This window comes from Ranitomeya variabilis, chromosome 3, assembly GCF_051348905.1.
Source record: "Ranitomeya variabilis isolate aRanVar5 chromosome 3, aRanVar5.hap1, whole genome shotgun sequence".
NCBI classification, from domain to species: Eukaryota; Metazoa; Chordata; class Amphibia; order Anura; family Dendrobatidae; genus Ranitomeya; species Ranitomeya variabilis.
Window position 1 is genome coordinate 688,263,169 of NC_135234.1, and position 24,501 is coordinate 688,287,669.

Sequence of the window (24,501 nt, forward strand, 5' to 3'; positions counted from 1 at the left end):
CTTGCCATGGCCAAGAGCTGTGTGCCCCCTCAATTTACATACCGAGTAGTTCCCTCATATACAGTGGTCTTGGCCAGAGTGAGCGCCGCCTGAACCCCAACTGTGGCCCTGCAGCTGCGGACTAGGAAGGAGTCAGCAGCGCACCGTGTGGGGGCAGGTCACCTGTCATCTGCCGACGCTCGCTACACAGGTGAACCCAGGAGTGTAGGGAGCGACTGCAGAGAGGAGGAGAGAATCACACAATAGGTCAGGGTCAGTTTAATTTGCATTTCAGGGGCGAGCCTCCCTTCAAGCAGCACATACACCTGCATCATAAGACGACTTGCTGCAGATACCACATCCACAGTGCCGATCAATTTTCTATAATTATTTGCAGCATGCGCATGAGATTTCTTAAAAAAAAAAACTCTCCCCAAAAAAGTTCTATCCTCTATATATGTATCCATCATAGTCAGGTATTAATATACTCACAGGTGGCAGTCTCCCCTGGTTTCCAGTGCCGCTCACTCACCGGATCACACAGGGGTTTGTGTGGACCAGAAGTCACTTTTATAATATAAGCCCATTGAGCCTTGTTCTGCGATGGTGCAGCCTGGAGGCTCCGTAGACTTACATAGTAAAAGCGACTTCGGGTCCACACACGGATTTAAGTCATGTGATGCAAAAGAGGACAGCAGCGGAGCGGGAAACCAGGGAGATGGTGATTGGTAAGTATATTGATGTACCTGCACTACATTACATACATACTAAAAATTTTATCTTCCTAGGGTGGCTGTGCGCGTCGCGCTGTGGTCCGCTGTGCCCTGGTGTGGATCGGCGTCTATTTGTCCCGTGCGCACGCTCTGGGAGCTTTTCCTGCTCCCCGCGCGTGCGCGCCTGGCTTGACGCAGTTCCGCGGCCAGGACCTGTCGGACGCAGTGCGCACGCGCCGATGTGATTGGCCGCAATTGATCATGTGATTGAGGTCGGGTGCTATTTGAAGGTCCTGGAAGGCACTGTTAAAGTATCCCCAAGGAAGCGGCAGCGTGTTGCCGCGAAACGCGCGTCGGGGTCCACCGTCCGGCTGTTTCCTTACTCTGCCCCCACCGCTGGTAAGCCTGGTCCCTTTATTAACTTTTTATTTAGCAGCGTTTTTCCATCCCTACTGAGGGACGCTGTTCTTGGGAGATGGGCATTTGTTACTGAGCCTTGTTCATTGTGGCGTGTCCATCACAGGGCGTTTGCTCCTATGTTACCTTTCCCTCTTTAACCCCATTACGGGATGCTGACTTTGGGACATGGGCATTTGTCATTGAGCTGTGCCGCACGTGGCGTCCCTATCACAGGGCGCCTGGTCTTATGTTAAAAAAGAGGGGGGGGGGGGGGGGTGTACATTGTTACTTTCCGCTGTGGGGGAACCACCTGTGGGCATTGTGGGATGAGGGTTTCAGCATTTCTAGGCATTCCATCTTTGTATGTTACTGCATGATGTTAATGATGTTAAACTTCACGTTTTATTAGATAATATTGATTAAATAAACATTTGTGATATTTTTTCATCAATGCTCCGTTTCTTTCTCTTGTTCAAAAATGTTGTACAGGAGTGAATGAACTTCTGCACTCATCTGTCCCCATACAGTCTACATGAAAGGGCGTGCTATCAGCAAATGATCATGTGCAGGATCAGCCCACAAATAAGGGTTTGCTCGCTTGTCATCTGGTCCCTGGGCATATTTATACAAGGCAATGATCGGGCACAAAAGGTTCTTATAAACTTGTTTGACCATGAAGCGATAAAGAAATGAACGATTCTTACCAATGATATTTCCAAGTGCCCAGACTGCTTGCTCACAGACATTTTGATGCAAGGAATGCAGAAGCCTCAAAAATAGGGGGACAGCATCTGTGCAGAGGAAAGAAAATCAATAAAAATTAATGACATCTACAAACGTAAAAAAAAAATTTAAAAACATGAGAAAGTGAATCAGAGCCAGTCTTAATGAATTTGGCTCATCTTACTCCTCTCCTCCATGCATTCAATGGAACCTGCCTCTAAATGATTTTGGTGCAACTTCTGTTGGCCTGCGTCCAGCCAGGGATGTAAATAATGATGTATTTGTGAGGTGGGCTTCACCACACTGTTTTATTTGGCGGAGCAGGCAGGGATTGGAGTAAAAAATGCTAACAGCTGCAAATTTGTGGCACACTTGAGTTGTTAAATTTTTTGGGAGGGATTTCAAAAGTTTTGCAGCAGAATTCTGGCAAAAACTCCATGCGGAATTGGCAATTGTGTCAGACCGCACCGAAATATCACGCTATGCTACAAATCTGTCTACAATGATTAGACTGCGCTTCTAGAGGTTTGTATAGATACAGCAGAGAGAAACTTCATCAGGTCTTACTAACAACTTCTAACATGTCAAGGAGAAACAGGGATTTTTCAGCTCAAAATTACCTTGAACCTATGTATGAGGCTCACTGGATTTAGTAGATTAAAGTGACTGTCCACTACTCAGACAGCGCCTTCTTAAGAGTTTATTCACTTCTCTGGCAACTCGTTCTTACATACTATATTCCCTCATGAGAAACAAAAATAATGGATACCTCCCGCACCGCCGACGTTCCAGCAATGTCGGCATCAGGTCTCCCATTGTTGTGCCACTTGAGCACTGGGTCCAATCAATGCTTACTAATGGGCTGTTAACTTCCTTCAGATGAAACGGAGCTATCTGATGGACTGCAGTGCTCACGTGACAAAACAATGGGAGACTCAGCATTGCTGGGATGGTGCTGGTGCAAGAGAGGAGTATCTTATTTTACACTGGGGAATAAAGTATTGAAGAACAATAAAAAAAAGTGTTAATACTGCAGAAGCGGAGCACCCCCTTGTGGCCAGTGTAAGAAGATACAATTTTATAGTTTGCCGTTATGATCATGTGAACTAAATCAATTCTTAGAGGCTCTATTAGAAACACAGAGAGGACCCTTAAGTCATTTATATAGTCTTGTGCTATTTTATACATTAGTTTTTCTAGACAGGGTTCATTCAGATATCTGTGCAAATCAGTCCGAGATCGATCCGTAATGCACGGACTGGCTGCCGACCAGAGTGTGACAGCTTCATAGAAATACATGAATCGGTCAAACTTGGGTCGGGAGACAAGAGTCCAGTATATGCATTGCTATCCAGTCTGAGATTAATTTGCATGGACGTATGAGTGAGCCCCGACAGGCAGAAATATTCAGCATAGTACTTACTGGACTGGACCACTGCTTGGGTTTGCGCAGATGTTCCTGATGCAATATTGGTTAATGCCCAGGCAGCCTCAAACTGTAAAGAAGGGCTGCAAAAGAAATATAAACAAATGTTTACCTTATGAGGAGCAGTATGATGCCATACATGACGGGTCTCGTTACTCAAAGCTTAGACATGATCTGGTGGAGAATTACAAAAGAAAAAGACGACTTGCATTCCTTACTTATCATCCGCCTCTAAGCATTTCACCAATATTGGGAGGATTCCAGATTTTATGAGGTCATCAATGGGTGGATTTCTGTCACTTGAAAGCAATTTCCTGAATAAAGAAAGAACAAATGATCAGAGAAAACAATGAAGCAGTATGTCAGGGGCGGCATATGGAACCCTGATAACACGGCAGATAATGCCACGACTTTACCTCGCAGCCTGGACAGCACTTAATTGAGTTGTTGGATTATCACTGGTCGCATTCTAAAACATAATGCAGAAAAAAGCGTTAACAAGAGTAGCCTGGTATATAAGAATCCGTGCATAATACATACTGCCAGACATCGAGAGAAAAGCAATAAAGCTCATCACCCAGGACAGCTCCAAGAAACAAGACAATATAATCAACACATTCAGCTGCCATTTATTTTTGCTTTTTTTCCCCAGTTTTAAATCCTACACTTCTCGCTGCACAGATACGGTGTTAACTTTATTACTTTCTTCTGTAGGTCAGTACAATACGCATACAGTGACAGCAAATTTCTATGGCTTTATTCCCCGTGCAGTATAATTGACATTAACTATATTCTGCGGGTCAATACGATAAGGAGACCGAATTTACTGTTTACTGTTACTTTTTCGCAAGAAAAAAAAGAAGAAAAAAAAAAAAGAAGGGTAGTCCACAGCTAGGACAACCTCTTCTTAAACAGCATGGGCGTCACTGTCTCCGCCTTCGGACAAGCTGAACATGAAGAGGAAGGAAGCCAGAGATCAGCTGCAGCCCAGACTTCCTCCATGTTCAGTTTGTCTGAAGTCCGCCTTCAGACAGTGAAGCTCATGCTGATTGGGCGCTAGGAATCACAACAAGCACATCACAGCCCCAGGAACGCGAGAGTATAGGCCTTGTTATTTTATCATGGCCAAACATTTAGTTTAAGAAGGGGATGTCGTACTAGTGGACAATCCTATTTTTCCCTGGTCATCATTGTAAAAGCCCTAACTTTTTTCATTCCATCTACAGAGGTGCATGAGGACTTGTTTTTTTTCTAGGATGTTTTTATTGATAACATTTCAGTGTATGTAGGACTTTTTGATCTCTTAATTATTATATGCGAGTAGAAAGTATCAAAAATAGGGATTTTTGTGTACTCACAGTAAAATCATTTTCTCTGAGCCATTCATTGGGGGACACAGACCGTGGGTGTATGCTGCTGACACTAAGTGATACAAAGAAAATTAGCTCCTCCCCAGTATACACCTTCCTGCTGGCTCTCAGCTAACCAGTTTGGTGCAAAAGCAGCAGATCATCAATAACAATATATGAGCGTTTAGCATGTCATATTATATATGAGAGTATAGCATGTCAAATTATAAAACAAGCACAAGCTAATAGGGCAGGAGCTGTGTCCCCCAATAAATGGCTCGGAGAAAAGGATTTTACGGCGAGTACACAAAAATCCCTATTTCTCCTTTGCCTCATTGGGGGACACAGACCACGAGACGTCCCAAAGCAGCCCCTGGGTGGGGACAACATCAGATCAGGCCCTGTGTAACCGCTACTTACAAGTGCGCCACCGCGGCCTGCAGAGTCCGCCTGCCCAGACTCACATCTGTGGAAGTCTGGGAATTATAGTGCTTCAAGAATGCAAGCGGACTGGACGAACCCGTAAGCTTGCAGGCGTGCTTTGCCGACGCCTGGTGCCTAGAACCCAAGAAACCTTGATAAACAGGGAGATAGGCTGACATCTAACACGGAAGGACTCCTTGATGGTGTAACGAATCCACCAGGCTAACATGACTGACGAAACGGCTAACTGTCAGGAAGCCTTCTTTTTACCGTCAGGAAGCCCAAATAAAGCGTCCAACCTCTGGAAGGACGCCGTCCTCAACACGTACCTACTCAGAGTACTCACTTTGTCCAGAATATGGGGAACCCATTCAGTTTTGTGGACTGGTGCCGAAAGAGATGAGGGAAGAACGATGCCCTCATAACAGTGGGAAAACAATACCACCTTGGTAACAAGGGACGGGGATGGCCTGAGGACAACCTTGCCTTGAAGGCGATAAGAAAAAAAAAAAAGCCGAAAGAACAGAGTGGCTAGCCCCGAAGAGTCGTCAGGATGACGAGATCGCAGAGAAAAAAGGGCGACCTTCCCTGATAGTAACCTCTGTCCGGATCAAAAGGAGTCTACTGTAAAACTCCCAGGACCATTAAGGTCCCAAAGATCTAACGGTATGCGATAGAGAAGAACCACATGTGAAAACTCTCTGCGAGGAAGTCCCTACTTGCAGTTTTGTTGCAATAAGACTGAAAAATACTAGTTCCGCAAATGAAAAAACCTGACGTGGTCAGTGCAGATCTCCCAGGATCACTGGGGCCCTTCCTGCTTCCGAAAGGCTTTTGGATCTCGAGGCCGAACCATGAACTAGAGTACATTGGCATTCAGTCTGGACGCCAGACGCCATCCAACCTACATTTGGAGTGCTCCAGAGAAGGCAGATCTGATGGAGGACTTCCGGGTGAAGTTCCCACTCACTTGAGGCGGGACCCTTACGGCATCTGCCATCTAGAGTTCTACTCCTGGGATGTGTAGTGCAAAGATCACCTGAATGATAGATCTCGGCCCATCAGAGAATGTGAGGTACCTCGACCATGACGCCTGACTGTGGGTACCTGCTAGATGATTGACGTATGGCACAGCCGTGGCATTGTCCAAATGAATTCGGATGGGGTGACCCGCCAGAAGGCAGGGGACCTGCTGTAGAATTAGCCGAACCGTTCGGATCCCCAGAACAATGATCAGGAGAAGAGGAATGGCATCAGTAGTCACTAATAACCATTGAAACGGGAGAAAGGATCTCCCCTGGATGAGGAAGGAGCTCAGAGACTACCCTCTGAAAGCCTGCTAGATGATTGACGTATGGCACAGCCGTGGCATTGTCCAAATGAATTCGGATGGGGTGACCCGCCAGAAGGCAGGGGACCTGCTGTAGAATTAGCCGAACCGTTCGGATCCCCAGAACAATGATCAGGAGAAGAGGAATGGCATCAGTAGTCACTAATAACCATTGAAACGGGAGAAAGGATCTCCCCTGGATGAGGAAGGAGCTCAGAGACTACCCTCTGAAAGCCTGCTTGACCTGCAGAAAACGAGAGGAGCGAAGGAAACCGCTTCCATTGTCGTCCTTATTTTCCCTTGGAACCCTCCTAGCAAATCGAATGGAATGAAGGGATGTGCGAACAAGTGCGCGAGCTCCCTGTTGAAGGGCCACGGTCTTGTCTCAAGGGAGGATTACCAACCTTCTGGAAGTGTCCAGGATCATCCTCAAAAAGGATATCTGCTGGGCTGGAAATGAGGAAAAACTTGTCTAAGATTAGCTGCCAGCCCCGGTGTGAAAGGGTGTCGCAAGAGAAATAGACGACTCAGCGCAGTCCTGGAAGAGCGGCTAAAAAGTCAACCAGATAGGGCAGGACGACTATGCCTCTAGGGTGCAAGAGAAACATGACAGCCGCCATAACCACTACAAAAACACTATGGGTGCAGTAGCAAGGCCGAAGGACAAGGTCATGATTTGAAAATGCTGTTCGCGAATGGAAAAGCGAAGGAATTTTTGAAGAGGGGAAAAATAGGAATGTGAAGGTACGCATCCCGAATGTCGGTGTATGCCAGAAACTCCATCTTTTTCCGTTGAAGTAGTGGCTGAGCGGAGGAACTCCATCCGAAGAAGGGGGACCTTGTCAAGATTGGTAGAAGTTTGAGGTCCAGGATAGGTCTTACTTTTCGGTCCCCTTTTTGGAACCAAGATCCCTTAGATCTAGACTGTCCTGGTCAACTCATCCACTGCTGGTTGGGTATATAGGAAACATACGATCCTTTGTTCCTGCGTGGGGAACGCTTCCAACTTCTCCCCGAATAACCGATCACCCTGGTAAGGGAGTGATGTCAGAGGCTTTTTGAACGCAGAGAACGCTTCCATTCTCTGAGCTATAAAGTCCTTCTGCGTGTAATGGTATTTGCTGCAGACAGCGCCGCGCAAATAGCCGCATCGGAGAGGCGTGAAGCAGTTAGTCTCCCACTCAAAAAATTTGACTGACCAGCTGTACTGTCTTCGGGAAAAGGTTACTGTTCTGAATCAAGGAAGTTAAGGTCTCCGACCAAGAGACCATTGCTGTAGCAACCCATGCGGCGGCTAAGGAAGGGTAGTGCGCTGAATCCGACGCCACAAGATAGAACTAGCTAGATTTGCTATCTGACCGTCCGTTGTATTTTTAATTGATGACCCATCGGGCAGGGATACTGGTAGGTATACCACAGGAGATTCTACCCGGTAATATGCCAAGTGGCAGAATGCGCAGCTGCATCTGGAAGGTCAGGAATAGTCGTCTCTTGCAATCGCCACTCTCTTTTGACGGTGCGGTGTTAAAATGATGAACCCTCAATCCACCATCCTCATAACAGGGAAGTGGAGAGGTATCGTCCGCCTTTTTTGTATCATCTGCTAAATAGTGGTGATGCAGAGGGGGACATTCGAACGCCAAAAAGGGTGCCTCGGTACATCCACAGAGTTCAGGTCACCGGGTTGACAGGGCTGGTTGCTCGGTGTTAGGCCTGGCTGCAGAAGAGGATACATGGAGGCGACACTCTGTGTGCTCGTCTATTGATGGTGTGGGGAGATCGGTGCCCTTTAAAAGGACGCGTCGCCCCTAAGAATCAGACCTGGCATGGCATCCCACGTCCTAGGGTGGTATACGTGGAGGGGACACCCCACGTGTTCGCATATTGGCTGAAAAAGGATACCGCGCTTGCAGAGGCTTCTGTCCAGTGAATCGTTTACCTGGACGCTCCCTGTCCGGGTGAATGGCAAATGCTCTGCTGGGAGTTTAGTCTCCTTATGAGGGACACTGCACGATCTAGAGTAGAACCGAAGTCCTCGTCAATCTACAGAGATTGGTTGATGATATAAATAGGCGAATCCATCCTTTTCTGAAGTTCTGGTGAGTCCAGAACCAAGGCAATATCCAATCCATATTCAGAGTCTTGTTCTCAGCAAATCATTGGTGAGATCAGGAAATTAAACTTCCGTTTTCTAGGCGCGTGTACGTTTCTAGACGCCTGTACGTTTCTAGAATACTTGCGGCCCCTGCTAGCCGACAGCTCGCATGAAGGAAAGGGACCATCTATATCGGTCCTGCGAGCACTCCGAGGCACAGAGGGTTCACTGAGGGTTTCAATCTCTTGGTCCGAGAATCCATAGGTTGCGGTAGTAACGAAGCCCACTCAGGGAACTAGGTACTCTGGGATAAGCTGGGGTCGGCGGCGGAGGGCTCCTGAGCTCATTTAGGGTGACCGGTTTCGGACTGATCATGTGCCTTTAAGACACGGAATATTGGTCATGAGCCTTTAAGACCAGGGGATACTGGTCATGTGCCTTTAAGATCAGGAAATACTGCACATGCACCTTTAAGACCAGAGAATACTGGTCATGTTCCTTTAAGACCAGGAAATACTGGTCATGTGCCTTTAAGCACAGGTGGAAGATGCGAGGGGAAAGGGGGGGGGAGCAATACTTTCTTATCCGGTTGCATTTGCCCCTTCAATGCAAAACCATCGCCCCGTGACTTCCATGAATAGGCCCAAGCCGGGGCCTACATTTCTGCAGCCGGCGGGAGCAATTCCAGGGGTAGAATAGAGGGACGTTGGTGGTTGGTTGAGAGAAGCGATCGCTCCCGTGCTAGGTTGGAAGCGCCAGAAAAGTGGTCGGATCCTCCTTAGTGCGCCATAGTGCGGGCGAGGCTTCCGGGATGTGGCCTACACATCGGCAGAAGCCGGGGGCTACATTTTTTCAGCCGGCCGGAGCGTTACCTCAGGGAGGTGGGCCACAGGGAAGCTGAGGCTGCCTGTCAGCATGTAAATATCCCACTGAAGAGGCCCACCGCTGACTGGATCCACTCACGATGGGTGCACGTCCCGGCATGGAGCCGCCGCGATGACTGGGTTTCAGCGCCGAGGAAAGCGCACGCACTCTACTGTTCTGCTGCAGGTCAGGTATTGCAGCGTGGACGGTGCAGGGATAGAGGGGTAAACCTCAATCCACCATCCCTTTGTTAGGGAGGTGGGTGGAGAGGAACCGTCCGCCTCCTTGTACCATCCGCTTTCACAGTGGTGGGACAGTGTGGGCTGCTCGGACGCCATAGAGAGGGGCCTCTGTACATCCACGGATTTCAGTCGCCGGGTGGACAGGGCCAGTTGTCCGGCATTAGGCCTGGCTGCAGAAAAGGGTACGTGGAGGCGACACTCCATGTGCTCGTCCGTTCAGGGTGTGGGGAGATCGGTGCCCTTGAAGGAGCCCGTCGCCCCTAAGAATCAGCTCAGGCTTGGCATCCCACGTTGCAGGAGAGGATACGGAGAGGCGACACTCTCTGTGCTCGTACGTTCAGGGTGCGGGGAGATCGGAGCCTTGAAAGGATCTGTCGCCCCTTCGTTGTAGAAAGTAAAATTAAAAATGTAAAAGGTAAAAATAAAATAATAAAGAGTTTTGGGTCTGAATAGCAGACCAGTCCGTGTGCCTCCTATGGACACTAAGCAAGAACTGGTTCACTGAGAGCCAGCAGGAGGGTGTATACTGCAGGGGAGGAGATCACTTTCTTTGTATCACTTAGTGTCAGCCTCCTAGTGGCAGCAGCATACACCACACACGGTCTGTGTCCCCCAGAAATATACCCATTGTATATACTCAAGTATAAGCCGATAATTTCAGCCCATTTTTTTAGGCTGAAATTGCCCCCCTCGTCTTATACTCGAGTCATTCCCAGGGGTCGGCAGGGGAGGGGGAGCGGAGTTGTGTAATAATACTCACCTGCTCCTGGCGCAGTGTCCCTGGTTCCCGGGAGCTTCTTCCTGTAGTGACCAGTAGCTGCTGCATTTTCCACCCTAGGCTTATGCTCGAGTCATTAACGTTTCCCAGTTTTTTGTAGCAAAATTAGGGGTATCGACTTATACTCGAGTATGTGTGTGTATATATTATATATATATATATATATATATATATATATATATATATACATACATACATAATTGTCTAAGCGTTTTTCCGTCCGTCTGTCTTGGAAATCCCACGTCTCTGATTGGTCGAGGCCGCCAGGCCTCGACCAATCAGTGACGGGCACAGCATGGCGGCGATGATGTCATAAAGGTTGCCTCGACCAATCAGCGATGGGCACAGTCTGCCGCGAATTCGCCTCGACCAATCAGCAACGGGCACAGTATCGACGTAGATGTCATAATGGTTGCCATGGCGACGATGTCATAAAGGTTGCCTCGACCAATCAGCGACGGGCACAGTCTGCCGCAAATTCTGAAATCATCATTGTCCATATACTACGGGGACATGCATATTCTAGAATACCCGATGTGTTAGAATCGGGCCACAATCTAATAAATATATATATATATATATATATATATATATATATATATATATATATATATATATATATATATATATATATATATATATATATATATATATATATATATATACATATACACACACACACTAGCTATTGAACCCGTTCTACGCCCGGGTGGCAAGCATTCCTGTCATGTGCTGCTCCATCCTGCATCCCCATCCTGTCATGTGCTCCCATCCTGTCATGTGTGTGCCCCCATCCTGTCATGTGCTGCTCCCATCATGTGCTCCCATCCTGCACCCCCATCCTGTCATGTGCTGCTCCCATCGTGCGCAATCATTCTGTCATGTGCGGCTCCCATCCTGTGCCCCCATTCTGTTGTAATGTGCTGCACCCATTCTGCCTGTTCCTATTTCCATTCTGCCATATGTTACTCCCATCTTTCTCTCTCCGACTCTACTGCCCGCGGGCGGCTGTGCTGAGTGCGGGCGGCTGTGCTGAGTGCGGGCGGCTGTGCTGAGTGCGGGCGGCTGTGCGTGGCGGTGGTGAGTGCGGGCGGCTGTGCGTGGCGGTGGTGAGTGCGGGCGGCTGTGCGTGGCGGTGGTGAGTGCGGGCGGCTGTGCGTGGCGGTGGTGAGTGCGGGCGGCTGTGCGTGGCGGTGGTGAGTGCGGGCGGCTGTGCGTGGCGGTGGTGAGTGCGGGCGGCTGTGCGTGGCGGTGGTGAGTGCGGGCGGCTGTGCGTGGCGGTGGTGAGTGCGGGCGGCTGTGCGTGGCGGTGGTGAGTGCGGGCGGCTGTGCGTGGCGGTGGTGAGTGCGGGCGGCTGTGCGTGGCGGTGGTGAGTGCGGGCGGCTGTGCGTGGCGGTGGTGAGTGCGGGCGGCTGTGCGTGGCGGTGGTGAGTGCGGGCGGCTGTGCGTGGCGGTGGTGAGTGCGGGCGGCTGTGCGTGGCGGTGGTGAGTGCGGGCGGCTGTGCGTGGCGGTGGTGAGTGCGGGCGGCTGTGCGTGGCGGTGGTGAGTGCGGGCGGCTGTGCGTGGCGGTGGTGAGTGCGGGCGGCTGTGCGTGGCGGTGGTGAGTGCGGGCGGCTGTGCGTGGCGGTGGTGAGTGCGGGCGGCTGTGCGTGGCGGTGGTGAGTGCGGGCGGCTGTGCGTGGCGGTGGTGAGTGCGGGCGGCTGTGCGTGGCGGTGGTGAGTGCGGGCGGCTGTGCGTGGCGGTGGTGAGTGCGGGCGGCTGTGCGTGGCGGTGGTGAGTGCGGGCGGCTGTGCGTGGCGGTGGTGAGTGCGGGCGGCTGTGCGTGGCGGTGGTGAGTGCGGGCGGTGGTGAGTGCGGGCGGCTGTGCGTGGCGGTGGTGAGTGCGGGCGGCTGTGCGTGGCGGTGGTGAGTGCGGGCGGCTGTGCGTGGCGGTGGTGAGTGCGGGCGGCTGTGCGTGGCGGTGGTGAGTGCGGGCGGCTGTGCGTGGCGGTGGTGAGTGCGGGCGGCTGTGCGTGGCGGTGGTGAGTGCGGGCGGCTGTGCGTGGCGGTGGTGAGTGCGGGCGGCTGTGCGTGGCGGTGGTGAGTGCGGGCGGCTGTGCGTGGCGGTGGTGAGTGCGGGCGGCTGTGCGTGGCGGTGGTGAGTGCGGGCGGCTGTGCGTGGCGGTGGTGAGTGCGGGCGGCGGTGAGTGCGGGCGGCTGTGCGTGGCGGTGGTGAGTGCTGGCGGCTGTGCGTGGTGGTGCTGAGAGTGCGGGCGGCTGTGCGTGGTGGTGCTGAGAGTGCGGGCGGCTGTGCTGGGGGCCTGAGCAGGCGGGGACACCGGCGCGCTGTGGGGGTCAGGTGCCGGAGTCGCCGCTAGCTCAGGCCCCTGGCACTTGCTATATTTACCTGTCCCCCGTTCCATCTTCCAGGTCATCTGGCTGTGACTGTTCAGTCAGAGGGCGGCGCGCATTAAGCGCGTCATCGCGCCCTCTGAACTGAACGTCACAGGCGTCCGCGCTTTCCGGCGCAGTGTGTCTTCAAGAAAATGGCGCCGGAAAGCGCGGACTGCGCAGGCGCCGATTCCGGGAGCAGGGGGACATTCATGGCCCGGAATCGCGTCGTTGGAACGGGACAGGTAAGTATTGCATACTCACCCTCCTGGCTCGTCCCTGCTTCTCCGTTGGAGATCGCGGTGTGCGTTCAGCGCTTACGCATACCGCGATCTCCTGGGAGCGTCACTCTGTGGGGTCCAGACTGCGCCGGCGCTTGCGCAGTCTATAAAGGCTTCGGACAGAGTGACGCTCCCAGCGTTATGTTATAGATATTTTATGGGTCATTGCAAGCTCAAAGATACAGTGACACTGAGGGGCTCGGGTGCTGGGATACTGATCGAGCCCCAGTACACACAGAAGATCATCACAGGAGACAGCACTGCTGGTGATGAGAATGTCTCAGTAATGGGAAAGTCTGTTTTCACTGAACACAGATTTTACTCACCCAATATTATGTGAATTTACGTTACAGATTATTCTCGCATTCCGACCCCCCCAAAAAATGGATAAAAAATTTCCATAAAAACCACACGTGTGATTCCAGCCTGCATCGTGTTCACATGTGGCAGATTTCAAATTCAGTCCCTACATATGATACAAGGAAAGTTCGCAAACATTTTCGCAAAACAAATCCACCCTGTGTGAATATTCCTTAAAGGTGAAGGTAAATTAGCCAACAGACAGGCAAAGGTTCCACATGAACTCAGAGGCAGATACATACCTGTAGTATTGCTTCTAGTGTTACATTTTGCTGCAATGGAAACAAAATTACATAGTTTAGTAGACTGCATGCTGACAGGAACAGGTTGTGCTTAAAGGGGTTTTCCGCATGAATAAAGTACATGAATGTGCCACTGCTGTGTACTGTGTAATGGCTATGTCTCACCGAGCAGGAAGAGGTCTGATCATACCGCAGCTCCTGGGCAGGGGAGGAAAGGATACAGACAGGACACCATAGGATCACAGCTGATTCTTTTTGTGAGGTAAAACATTTCCCTGCCTATGTAAAAACAGGTTTTACCTCACAGGAAGAATCAGCTGTGATCCCGTGCTGTCCTGTCTGTATAGTCTCTTCTGTGTCCCCCTGCCCAGGAGCTGTGGTATGATCAGACTATGTTCCTGCACGGTCAGACACAGACATTACACAGTACACAGCAGGGGCACATTTATAAAAGAGTATCTCTGTACAGGTATATATATATTTTTTTAAACACATTCAGTTGTGAAACTTATTTTTATTGCATGGTGTCATCAGCGCTGCAGACAATAACAGACACCAGGAGCAGTAGAGACTACGCACTGGACCAAGGGAAGGTGAGTAAAACACAGTACGTTTTTTTACATAGCGAGCAATCATTAATGCTACATGAACCTCTTGAAACTTGAACAATTTGCTGTTCTTCCAGTCCAGAGGGTAATCTTATGTATGATGATGGTATAAACTACTCTTACTACACTGCAGCTCCCCTGGCAGTGCCTGGTTATACATGGGCATCAGGGATGATGTGTTGACAACATGACCACTGCCATCCACGACTTCAGTGGGTCAGACTGGCTGCAGCGGTTATATGTCAACCCACCGCATTAGTGGTAGGTCTTGGTAAAACTAAACTAGTGGGGAACCAGGGGAGCTTTGGCATGGCAGTAGCAGAGGATTGGTATGGTATTATTAATTTTGGCATTTCTAAGACTGGTGTGGTCAATGTGGGTGCTTCAATGGGTAAAAAACAAGGGTAAGGTTAATTGGCTATTCTCATCATATCCTCAGGACATGCACTAAACAAGATACACAAAGTCCCACTTATCAAAGAGAATGGAGGTCCCTGGAGGCAGCTGCTGCCACTGACTCAATACGGAACGAAGGCTATAATGGCCATTTAGAGGCTTTATAACTAAACATTGAGGAGAAGCTTCTCCTCCGTCACCCTGGACCACACGTGACCATGCAATACATACAGATTTGAAATCTCCATCTACATCAGAATCTTCTAAGCTTTCTTCTTGGGGAACATTTCTCTTCTTCAAGAGGTGCTCGTCTCTTTTGTTCTGAAAGGGAAATATAACAAGGAAGTACAGTAGAGGTTATGAAGTGGGAACAGGCGGTGAGTATAGTGAAGAGTTAGGACATCGGGGCAAGCGGAAAACTCACAAGCAAGAAATAGAAAAAAGTTACCTAGCCATGATGCAAAAAAAATGGAAGAAATAACTGGTGTCAAATGCTTCTCATGTTACAGCAGGAGGCCTGAGCTGCATCTTTATAATAAGTGACTATGGACGCTGCCTAAATCATGCACTTTTAAGTCATGAACTATAGAGCCACAGATGTGATCTAAAGGTAGACATTTCTGGGAACCTTTTCGCTAAATCTCCTCTCCACGCTCACCCCCAAAAACGGTATTTACCTACAGTCAGAATCTGCAAGTAAAAACCTTCCGAAACAGCAGGGAGAAACTTAAGTGATATTCTCCCAGCAGCCACACTTCCAGTCATCAGGGCGGTGTAGGGGACGGTTGTAGTCACCAATCACACAGTGAGGGCGCTGTTATCACTCCCCTGCAAACTGAATGGCAGCAGTGCGTGTGAAAATCAGAGAAGAGATTGATCACAGCACATTTACTGAAGGGGGAATGTAACTTCATTTTATCCCCACTGTTCTTCCATGAACTCTGGAATATGTTTTAAATGATGTTTACCTGCAGATCATCATCATACCTGCAGTTGTTTGTTTCTATTTAGCTGACAGGTTCCCTCTAAGCACTGTGTACTAACAACTTGTGACATGCATGTGATTTTTCACAAGACAAGTGGAGAAAAAAAACACATGCTAAAGATTTAATGCCTGTTAAAGGGGGATTCTAGCCTCAAGGGGATGGCATATTGCTAAGAATAAGTGATCACTTTATGATCAGTGGGGGTCTGAACAACTGGGACCTCCCTCCACTGTCCTTGCACAATTCAAGTTAAAGATGGTGAACTGGCTGCAATCTCAGGATCAGTAGTGGTCCCTGAATTTGGACTATGGCGAAGTGGCTGCAATCTCAGGATCAGTAGTGGTCCCTGAATTTGGACTATGGCGAAGTGGTTGCAATCTCAGGATCAGTAGTGGTCCCTGAATTTGGACTATGGCGAAGTGGTTGCAATCTCAGGATCAGTAGTGGTCCCTGAATTTGGACTATGGCGAAGTGGTTGCAATCTCAGGATCAGTAGTGGTCCCTGAATTTGGACTATGGCGAAGTGGTTGCAATCTCAGGATCAGTAGTGGTCCCTGAATTTGGACTATGGCGAAGTGGTTGCAATCTCAGGATCAGTAGTGGTCCCTGAATTTGGACTATGGCGAAGTGGTTGCAATCTCAGGATCAGTAGTGGTCTCTGAATTTGGACTATGGCGAGGTGGCTGTAATCTCAGGGTCAGTAGTGGTCCCTGAATTTGGACTGTGACACTGCAATGTCAAGTTCTAATAAAACACTATTACTTTATATGTTCGGTGTACAAAAGACAATTATGGACTTTGCTAAGTGTAAGATGCAGGACTGCAGAGAAAGGGCCTTTTCACAACATCGATTCCTATGGGGTATTACGCAATGGTCAAGATCCCTAGGACTAGATGCAAAACTCCCAGATCCCATCTCCCACAATACTGCAGGGATGCCATATACGATTCACTACACTTCTCAGTACAATTAAAAAGCTTTGCTGCTTCAATGGTTATGAACCGGTTATGAATATATCCTATGGGTCCATTTAGACAAGCTGATCCAGGCCATTAAACGTCCATCTGACTGAAAGTGATGAGTATTCAATCACTGACTTATTAACATAGTCCGACAAGTGATAGGATTAGTGATCCCGTGTCCTATCGTTCTGTCCCCATACAGTACCGGCAGCATATCCTATATACACTGGGCGATGTGCTGCTGATAAAGATGATCTTAATACCAAAGTGATATCAAAGTCTGTTTAGATGGGCTGACAGTCGGGAACGAGCAGTCTTACATACAATCAATTTGCAGATTGGCACATCTAAACAGGACATAAGCTTTTCCTGGGGATAATTTACACTGCAAAATCACCATGTAATTATATAATTGTATTACCTTTCGTAGCTCTATGGTCACTTCATTTCTGTGTCTTCTCATAGTCTAAAAATACAAAGAGTGCGTGTTAAAATTAAAAAGAAAACAAGTGGAAGTTTACAAACACAGACCGCCCCGCGTGCCCTCCTAGATTATTGCTGTACCATGTAACATTGGCCCTGGCCTCCTGGAAGTCCAGGACTCGATAGATGTGGCCCAGGCGATGATTGCCGCACTCATTGCTGCATGTCCCAGATTCCACGACTGCCAGTAATACCACATTTACACCGACACTACCTTTAAAAGTTGCAAGACCGTATAGGAATTATAAAAACAAGCGTCAGATAAATAATTAGCATATGGCGACTCAATAACAAATTCTTGAAATTGGAGAAAAAAAAGAGTCAAAATTAGCCCAAACTAATCTAGAAAAGTTTATAATTTATTGAAATATGAAAATTGTTAAATACAACATACATTCATGTATAATAGATGATAATTCATGAATACATACATGAATGTATGTTGTATTTAACAATTTTCGTATTTCAATAAATTATAAACTTTTCTAGATTAATTTGGGCTAATTTTGACTCTTTTTTTCTCCAATTTCAAGACCGTATAGGAATTATACTGCAGTTCTGTACAAGTAGGATTCGGAGTCACAAATGTTCAGGATGCAATACTGTCACATGTTCCCTAATGCAGGCTCTCCATAGTAAATAAGAGATCACCAAAGGAAAGGCTGAAGTTGGTACGATGCCACTAGTCAGATGTACGGGAGTTGCCAGAGCCAAACCCTGGACGCATACAGCTCTGGATTTTGACTCATCATCTAACCAAGGTGACTCATGTATCAGTCACCAAGTCCTAATGCAGCTCAGATTTGAGAAAAAGTGTGCTATTCCATAATTCAGCAGGACGCGTCACTCCTGGCAGCGGAGCTTCTCCAAGATGACAGTGCGTCCTATACATTTCCTCTGACATATGCCTGACATTTAAAGGAACAAGAATAGCCGCGGTTATCCGAATGATCGCTGCCCTCATGCCGACTGCCCGCTCACATACATAAGATTACATAGCTACATAATGAACGGGTTTACCACCTTATTAACCTTCCTTGTACCATGGACAATTTTTAGCTGCCTGATGAATCCCGATGACCCTCGGATGTCACACCAGGTCAATATCTTAAAAATCAGTGCAATTTATCTTTCAAGATATGTGATGGAACGTGTGGAAAAAAAACAAACAAAAACGGCTGGGAAGTATGGCTTGTGTCTAATGGTTATAGACAGAAACATCACCTAGACACTACACTTTCAGCAGGATCAGCCACCATCTTACATCTGTGACCTCGTCTCCTGGTACTTACCTGCACGCAACCTCCGATCCTCACAAGATCTCCTTCTCTGCTCCCCTCTTATCTCCTCTTCCCACAATCGCATACAAGATTTATCCTGCGCATCACCCCTACTCTGGAACGCTCTACCCCAAAATATCAGACTCTCACCTACCATGGAAACCTTCAAAAGGAACCTGAAGACCTAAATATTCCGACAAGCCTACAACCTGCAGTAACCACCGATCCACCAAACCGCTGCACGACCAGCTCTACCCTCACCTACTGTATTCTCACACATCCCTTGTAGATTGTGAGCCTTCATGGGCAGGGTCCTCTCTCCCCCTGTACTAGTCGTGACTGGCATTGTTTAAAGGGAACCTGTCAGTAGATTGAGCCGATATAAGATGCGGCCACTGCCCTTCAGGGCTTATATACAGCATTCTACAATGCTGTAGATAAGCCCCAACCTGAAAGATAAGAAGTTATATTATACTCACCCGAGGGGCTGTCCGGTCCGATGGGCATGGCAGGTCTGGGGCCTCCCATCTTCTTGATTCGTGTCGCGCTCCTACACAGGTGTACTTATCAGCCCTGTTGAGAACAGAGCAAAGTACTGGAGTGCGCTGGCGCTGGGAAAGGTCACAGAGGCCCGGCGCAGCTTTCAGGTTGGACTGGGGGGGGGTTATCTACAGCATTATAGAATACTGTAGATAAGCCCTGAAAGGCGGTGGCCGTATTTTATATCAGCCAAAACTGCTGACAGGTTCCCTTTAAAGATTATTGCACTTGTTTTTTATGTATACCTCTTTTCACATGTAAAGCACCATGGAATAAATGGTGCTATAATAATAAATAATAATGGGAGTCAGATGCAAGGGGAAAAAAAAAAAAAAATGGAATTGTTTTGGGAATTTACATGTTCAATCCTTCTTTGGAGTAGCGCTCTCTGGAATAGATGGCATGCTTCACTAAGTGTCCAGAACTTATAGTGGGGTTAGAGAAGATATATGGCAATGGATGAGCTCATATGTGAGGCTAGGCAAGGTCCATGAAGATAGGAAATTTAGGCTTGACTCTTATTTCTTTAATCAAACGTCTTGACTAAACTGTTCAGAGGATGACGAAAGCTCAGACTTTTATTCCAAAGTCATGAAGTGGTTGTCAAACAGTCAAGTTGTCAAAAAAAAAAAAAAAAAAAAAAAAACACGTTTACCCACCTTACAGGACAATATTTGTGAACAGAGGAGACAGTCGGTGCAGTGTATGAAGGGGGCTGACTGACTGCTCATTCCAGTAGCTAAGCCAGTCCTCAGTCTGCACTATCGTTCAAAAGTTTAGGGTCACTTAGAAATTTCCTTATTTTTGAAACAAAAGCAGTGTTTTCCAATGAAGCTAACATTAAATGATTCAGAAATACACTCTATACATTGTTTTTGTGGTAAATGACTATTCTAGCTGCAAACGTCTGGTTAGTAATGCAATATCTTCATAGGTGTATAGAGGCCCATTTCCAACAACCATCACTCCAGTGTTCTTATGGTACTTTGTGTGTGCTAACTGTGTAAGAAGGCTAATGGATGGTTAGAATACCCTTGAAAACCCTTGTGCAAGTATGTTACACAGCTGAAAACAGTTTGGCTGATTAGAGAACCTATAAACCTGTCCTTCCTTTGAGCTAGTTGAGAATCTGGAGCATTACATTTGTTGGCTCCATTAAACTCTCAAAATGGCCAGAAAAAAATAACTTTCATGTGTAACTTGACAGTCTATTCTTGTTCTTGGCAATTTCTTGCATGGAATAGCCTTCATTTCTAAGAAACTGAAGATTTCCTACAATGGTGTGTACTACTCCCTTCAGAGGAGAGCACAAAAAGGCTCTAACCAGAGAAGAAAGAGAAGTGGGAGGCCCCGCTGCACAACTGAGCAACAAGACAAGTACATTAGAGTCTGTAGTTTGAGAAACTGACGCCTCACAAGTCCTCAACTGGCAGCTTCAATAAATAGTTCACGCAAAACGCCAGTATCAACGTCTACAGTGAAAAGGCGACTCCGGGATGCTGTCCTTCAGGACAGGGTGGCAAAGAAAAAAGCCATATCTGAGAGTGGACACAGTCTCACTGGACAGCGGAAACTTTGGAAAAAAGTGATATGGACAGGCGAATCCAAGTTTGAGGTGTTTGGATCACACAGAAGAACATTTGTGAGACGCAGAACAACTGAAAAGATGCTGGACGAGTGTCTGACTCCATCTGTCAAGCATGGTGGAGGTAATTTGATGGTCTGAGGTTGCTTTGGTGCTGGTAAAGTGGGAGATTTGTACAAAGTAAAAGAGATTTTGAATAAGGAAGGTTATCACTCCATTTTGCAACGCCATGCCATACCCTGTGGACAGCGCTGCATTGGAGCCAATTTCATCCTACAACAGGACAATGATCCAAAGCACACCTACAAATTATGCAAGAAATATTTAGGGAAGAAGCAGGCAGCTGGAATTCTATCTGTAATGGCGTGGCCATCGCAGTCACCAGATCTCAACCCCATTGAGCTGTTGTGGGAGCAGCTTGACTGTATGGTACACAAAAAGTGGCCATCAAGCCAAACCAACTTGTGGGAGGGGCTTCTGGAAGCATGGGGTGAAATTTCTCCATATCACCTCAGCAAGTTAACTGCTAGAATGCCAAAGGTCTGCAATGCTGGAAATGCAGCAAAGGGAGCATTCTTTGACGAACGCAAAGTTTGAAGATGAAAATTATTATTTCAAATAAAAATTAGTGATGAGTGAATATGCTCGTTACTCGAGCATGCTCGGGGGTCCTTCGAGTATTTTTTAGTGATCGGAGATTTCGTTTTTCTTGCCGCCGCTGAATGATTTACATCTGTTAGCCAGCATAAGTACATGTGGAGATTCCCTAGCAACCAGGCAACCCCCACATGTACTTATACTGGCTAACAGATGTAAATCATTCAGCTGCAGCAAGAAAAATTAAATCTCCGAGCACTAAAAAATACTCGGAGGACCCCCAAGCAAGCTCGAGAAATCTCGAGTAACGTGTATAATAATAATAATAATAATCTTTATTTTTATATAGCGCTATCATATTCCGCAGCGCTTTACAGTTTGCACACATTATCATCACTGCCCCCAATGGGGCTCACAATCTAAATTCCCTATCAGTATGTCTTTGGAATATTCGCTCATCACTAATAAAAATCTTTATTTTAGACCTCGTCAATGTCTGGACCAGATTTTCAATTTATTTGGCAACTCATTTGATTAATAAAAGTATGAGTTTTCATAGAAAACAGATAATTGTCTGGGTGACCCTAAACTTTGGAACCGTAGTGTACATGTTCTCCTTAAGAGGGGGGCTGGCTTAGCTATTCACAAACTGCCTTGATGATGTGTCGGCAATACTAAGTTCAGAACAGGGCAGGAAATGGATTTGCCAAGCGCATCAGTGAAACATTGGGACATTAGAGGAGCTTTGCTTCTACGAGTACATTAGTAAGACATATACAGTACAGATCAAAAGTTTGGACACACCTTCTCATTTAAAGATTTTTCTGTATTTTCATGACTATGAAAACTGTACATTCACACTGAAGGCATCAAAACTATGAATTACGGTAACACATGTGGAATTATATACTTAACAAAAAAGTGTGAAACAACTGAAATTATGTCATATTCTAGGTTCTTCAAAGTGGCCACCTTTTGCTTTGATGACTGCTTTGCACACTCTTGGCATTCTCTTGATGAGCCTCAAGAGGTAGTCACCAGGAATGGTTTTCACTTCACAGGTGTGCCGTGTCAGATTTAATAAGTGGGATTTCTTGCCTTATAAATGAGGTTGGGACCATCAGTTGTGTTGTGCAGAAGTCTGGTGGATACACAGCTGATAGTCCTACTGAATAGACTGTTAGAATTTGTATTATGGCAAATAAAAAGCAGCTAAGTAAAGAAAAACGAGTGGCCATCATTTAAGAAATGAAAGTCCAGTCAGTCCGAAAAATTGGGAAAACTCTGAGTGTGTCCCCAAGGGCAGTGGCAAAAACCATCAAGCGCTACGAAGAAACTGGCTCACATGAGGACCGCCCCAGGAAGGGAAGACCAAGAGTCACCTCTGCTTCTGAGGATACCGTATATACTCGAGTATAAGCCGAGATTTTCAGCCCACTTTTTTGGGCTGAAATTGCCCCTCTCGGCTTATACTCGAGTCATATCCGGGGGTTGGCAGGGGAGGGGGAGCTGTCTAAAAATACTCACCTAGTCCAGGCGCGGTCCCTGCAGGTCTCTGTCTTCCCCGGCGCCGGCAGCAGCAGCTTCTTCCTGTACTCAGCGGTCACATGGTCCCGCTGATTACAGTAAATGAATATGCGGCTCCACCTCCCATAGGGACCGCTGAGTACAGGATGAAGCGCTGCGGCGTCGGGGAAGCAGGATCTACACAGCGGCAGGACCAGGTGAGTATACAGGGAGGGGAGCGCTGCTCTGCGCGATAGTCACCTGCTCCTCGTTCCGGGCGCCGATCTGTCTCCAGCACTGACGCTGAGGTCAGAGGGCGCGGTGACATGGTCAGTGCGCGCCCTCTGCTGAACGTCAGTGCTGGAGATAGATCGGCGCCCGGAATGAGGAGCAGGTGACTATTGAAAGTGCGGGGGCCTGAGCGACGGAGAGGTGAGTATGTGATTTTTTTTTTTATCGCAGCAAATGGGGCAAGTGTCTGTATGGAGCATCTATGGGGCCATAACGTTCCTGCAGCACTATATGGGGCCATAACATTCCTGCGGCACTATATGGGGCCATAACATTCCTGCGGCACTATATGGGGTCATAACATTCCTGCGGCACTATATGGGGCCATAACATTCCTGCGGCACTATATGGGGGCCATAACATTCCTGCGGCACTATATGGGGGCCATAACATTCCTGCGGCACTATATGGGGGCCATAACATTCCTGCGGCACTATATGGGGGCCATAACATTCCTGCGGCACTATATGGGGGCCATAACATTCCTGCGGCACTATATGGGGGCCATAACATTCCTGCGGCACTATATGAGGGCCATAACATTCCTGCGGCACTATATGGGGGCCATAACATTCCTGCGGCACTATATGGGGCCATAACATTCCTGCGGCACTATATGGGGCCATAACATTCCTGCGGCACTATATGGGGGCCATAACATTCCTGCAGCACTATATGGGGCCATAACATTCCTGCAGCACTATATGGGGCTATAACATTCCTACAGCACTATATGGGGCCATAATGTTTCTGCAGCACTATATGGGGGCCATAAAGTTTCTGCAGCACTATATGGGGCCATAACATTCCTGCAGCACTATATGGGGCCATAACATTCCTGTAGCACTATATGGGGCCATAATGTTTCTGCAGCACTATATGGGGCCATAACGTTTCTGCAGCACTATATGGGGCCATAACGTTTCTGCAGCACTATATAGGGGCATAATGTTTGTGCAGCACTATATGGGGCAAGTGTCTGTATGGGGCCATAAATAACGTTTGTAGGGCACTACGGCATATGGGGCAAGTGTCTGTATGGAGCATCTTATAGGGCCATAACGTTTGTGCAGCACTTTATGGGGCAAATATCTTTATAGAGCATCTTATGGGGCCATAATCAGCATTTGTGCAGCATTATATTGGGCAAATGTGTCTATGGAGCATCTTATGGGGCCTTTATTAACCTTTATGCAGCATTATATGGGGCATATTTTAATATGGAACATCTTATGGGGCCATAATGAACAGTATGGAGCATTATATGGGGCTCCTGATTCAATATGGATATTCAAAGACACTTAACCTACTGATGTCTCAATTAATTTTACTTTTATTGGTATCTATTATTACTTTTGACATTTACCGGTAGCTGCTGCATTTCCCCCCCTAGGCTTATACTCGAGTCAATAAGTTTTCCCAGTTTTTTGTGGCAAAATTAGGGGGGTCGGCTTATACTCGAGTATACACGGTAAGTTTATCCGAGTCACCAGCCTCAGAAATCGCAGGTTAACAGCAGCTCAGATTAGAGACTAGGTCCATGCCACACAGAGTTCTAGCAGCAGACACATCTCTACAACAACTGTTAAGAGGAGACTTTGTGCAGCAGGCCTTCATGGTAAAATAGCTGCTAGGAAACCACTGCTAAGGACAGGCAACAAGCGGAAGAGACTTGTTTGGGCTAAAGAA

General features: G+C 47.6%; 1 protein-coding gene across 2 annotated transcripts in view; it reads right to left on the minus strand.

Annotated features, from left to right (window-relative positions):
• The window catches only part of KPNA3 (karyopherin subunit alpha 3), a 77,017-nt gene that overhangs the window by 27,179 nt on the left and 25,337 nt on the right, over nucleotides 1-24,501 (minus strand). For both annotated transcript variants that reach the window (XM_077298099.1, XM_077298100.1), the window contains exons 2-8: nucleotides 16,952-16,996; nucleotides 14,813-14,902; nucleotides 13,578-13,607; nucleotides 3,657-3,709; nucleotides 3,459-3,554; nucleotides 3,238-3,323; nucleotides 1,796-1,882 (exon numbers count right to left, since the gene is read on the minus strand). In XM_077298099.1, coding sequence (XP_077154214.1) covers nucleotides 1,796-1,882; nucleotides 3,238-3,323; nucleotides 3,459-3,554; nucleotides 3,657-3,709; nucleotides 13,578-13,607; nucleotides 14,813-14,902; nucleotides 16,952-16,996 — 487 coding nt within the window. The remainder of the gene's footprint in view (nucleotides 1-1,795; nucleotides 1,883-3,237; nucleotides 3,324-3,458; nucleotides 3,555-3,656; nucleotides 3,710-13,577; nucleotides 13,608-14,812; nucleotides 14,903-16,951; nucleotides 16,997-24,501) is intronic.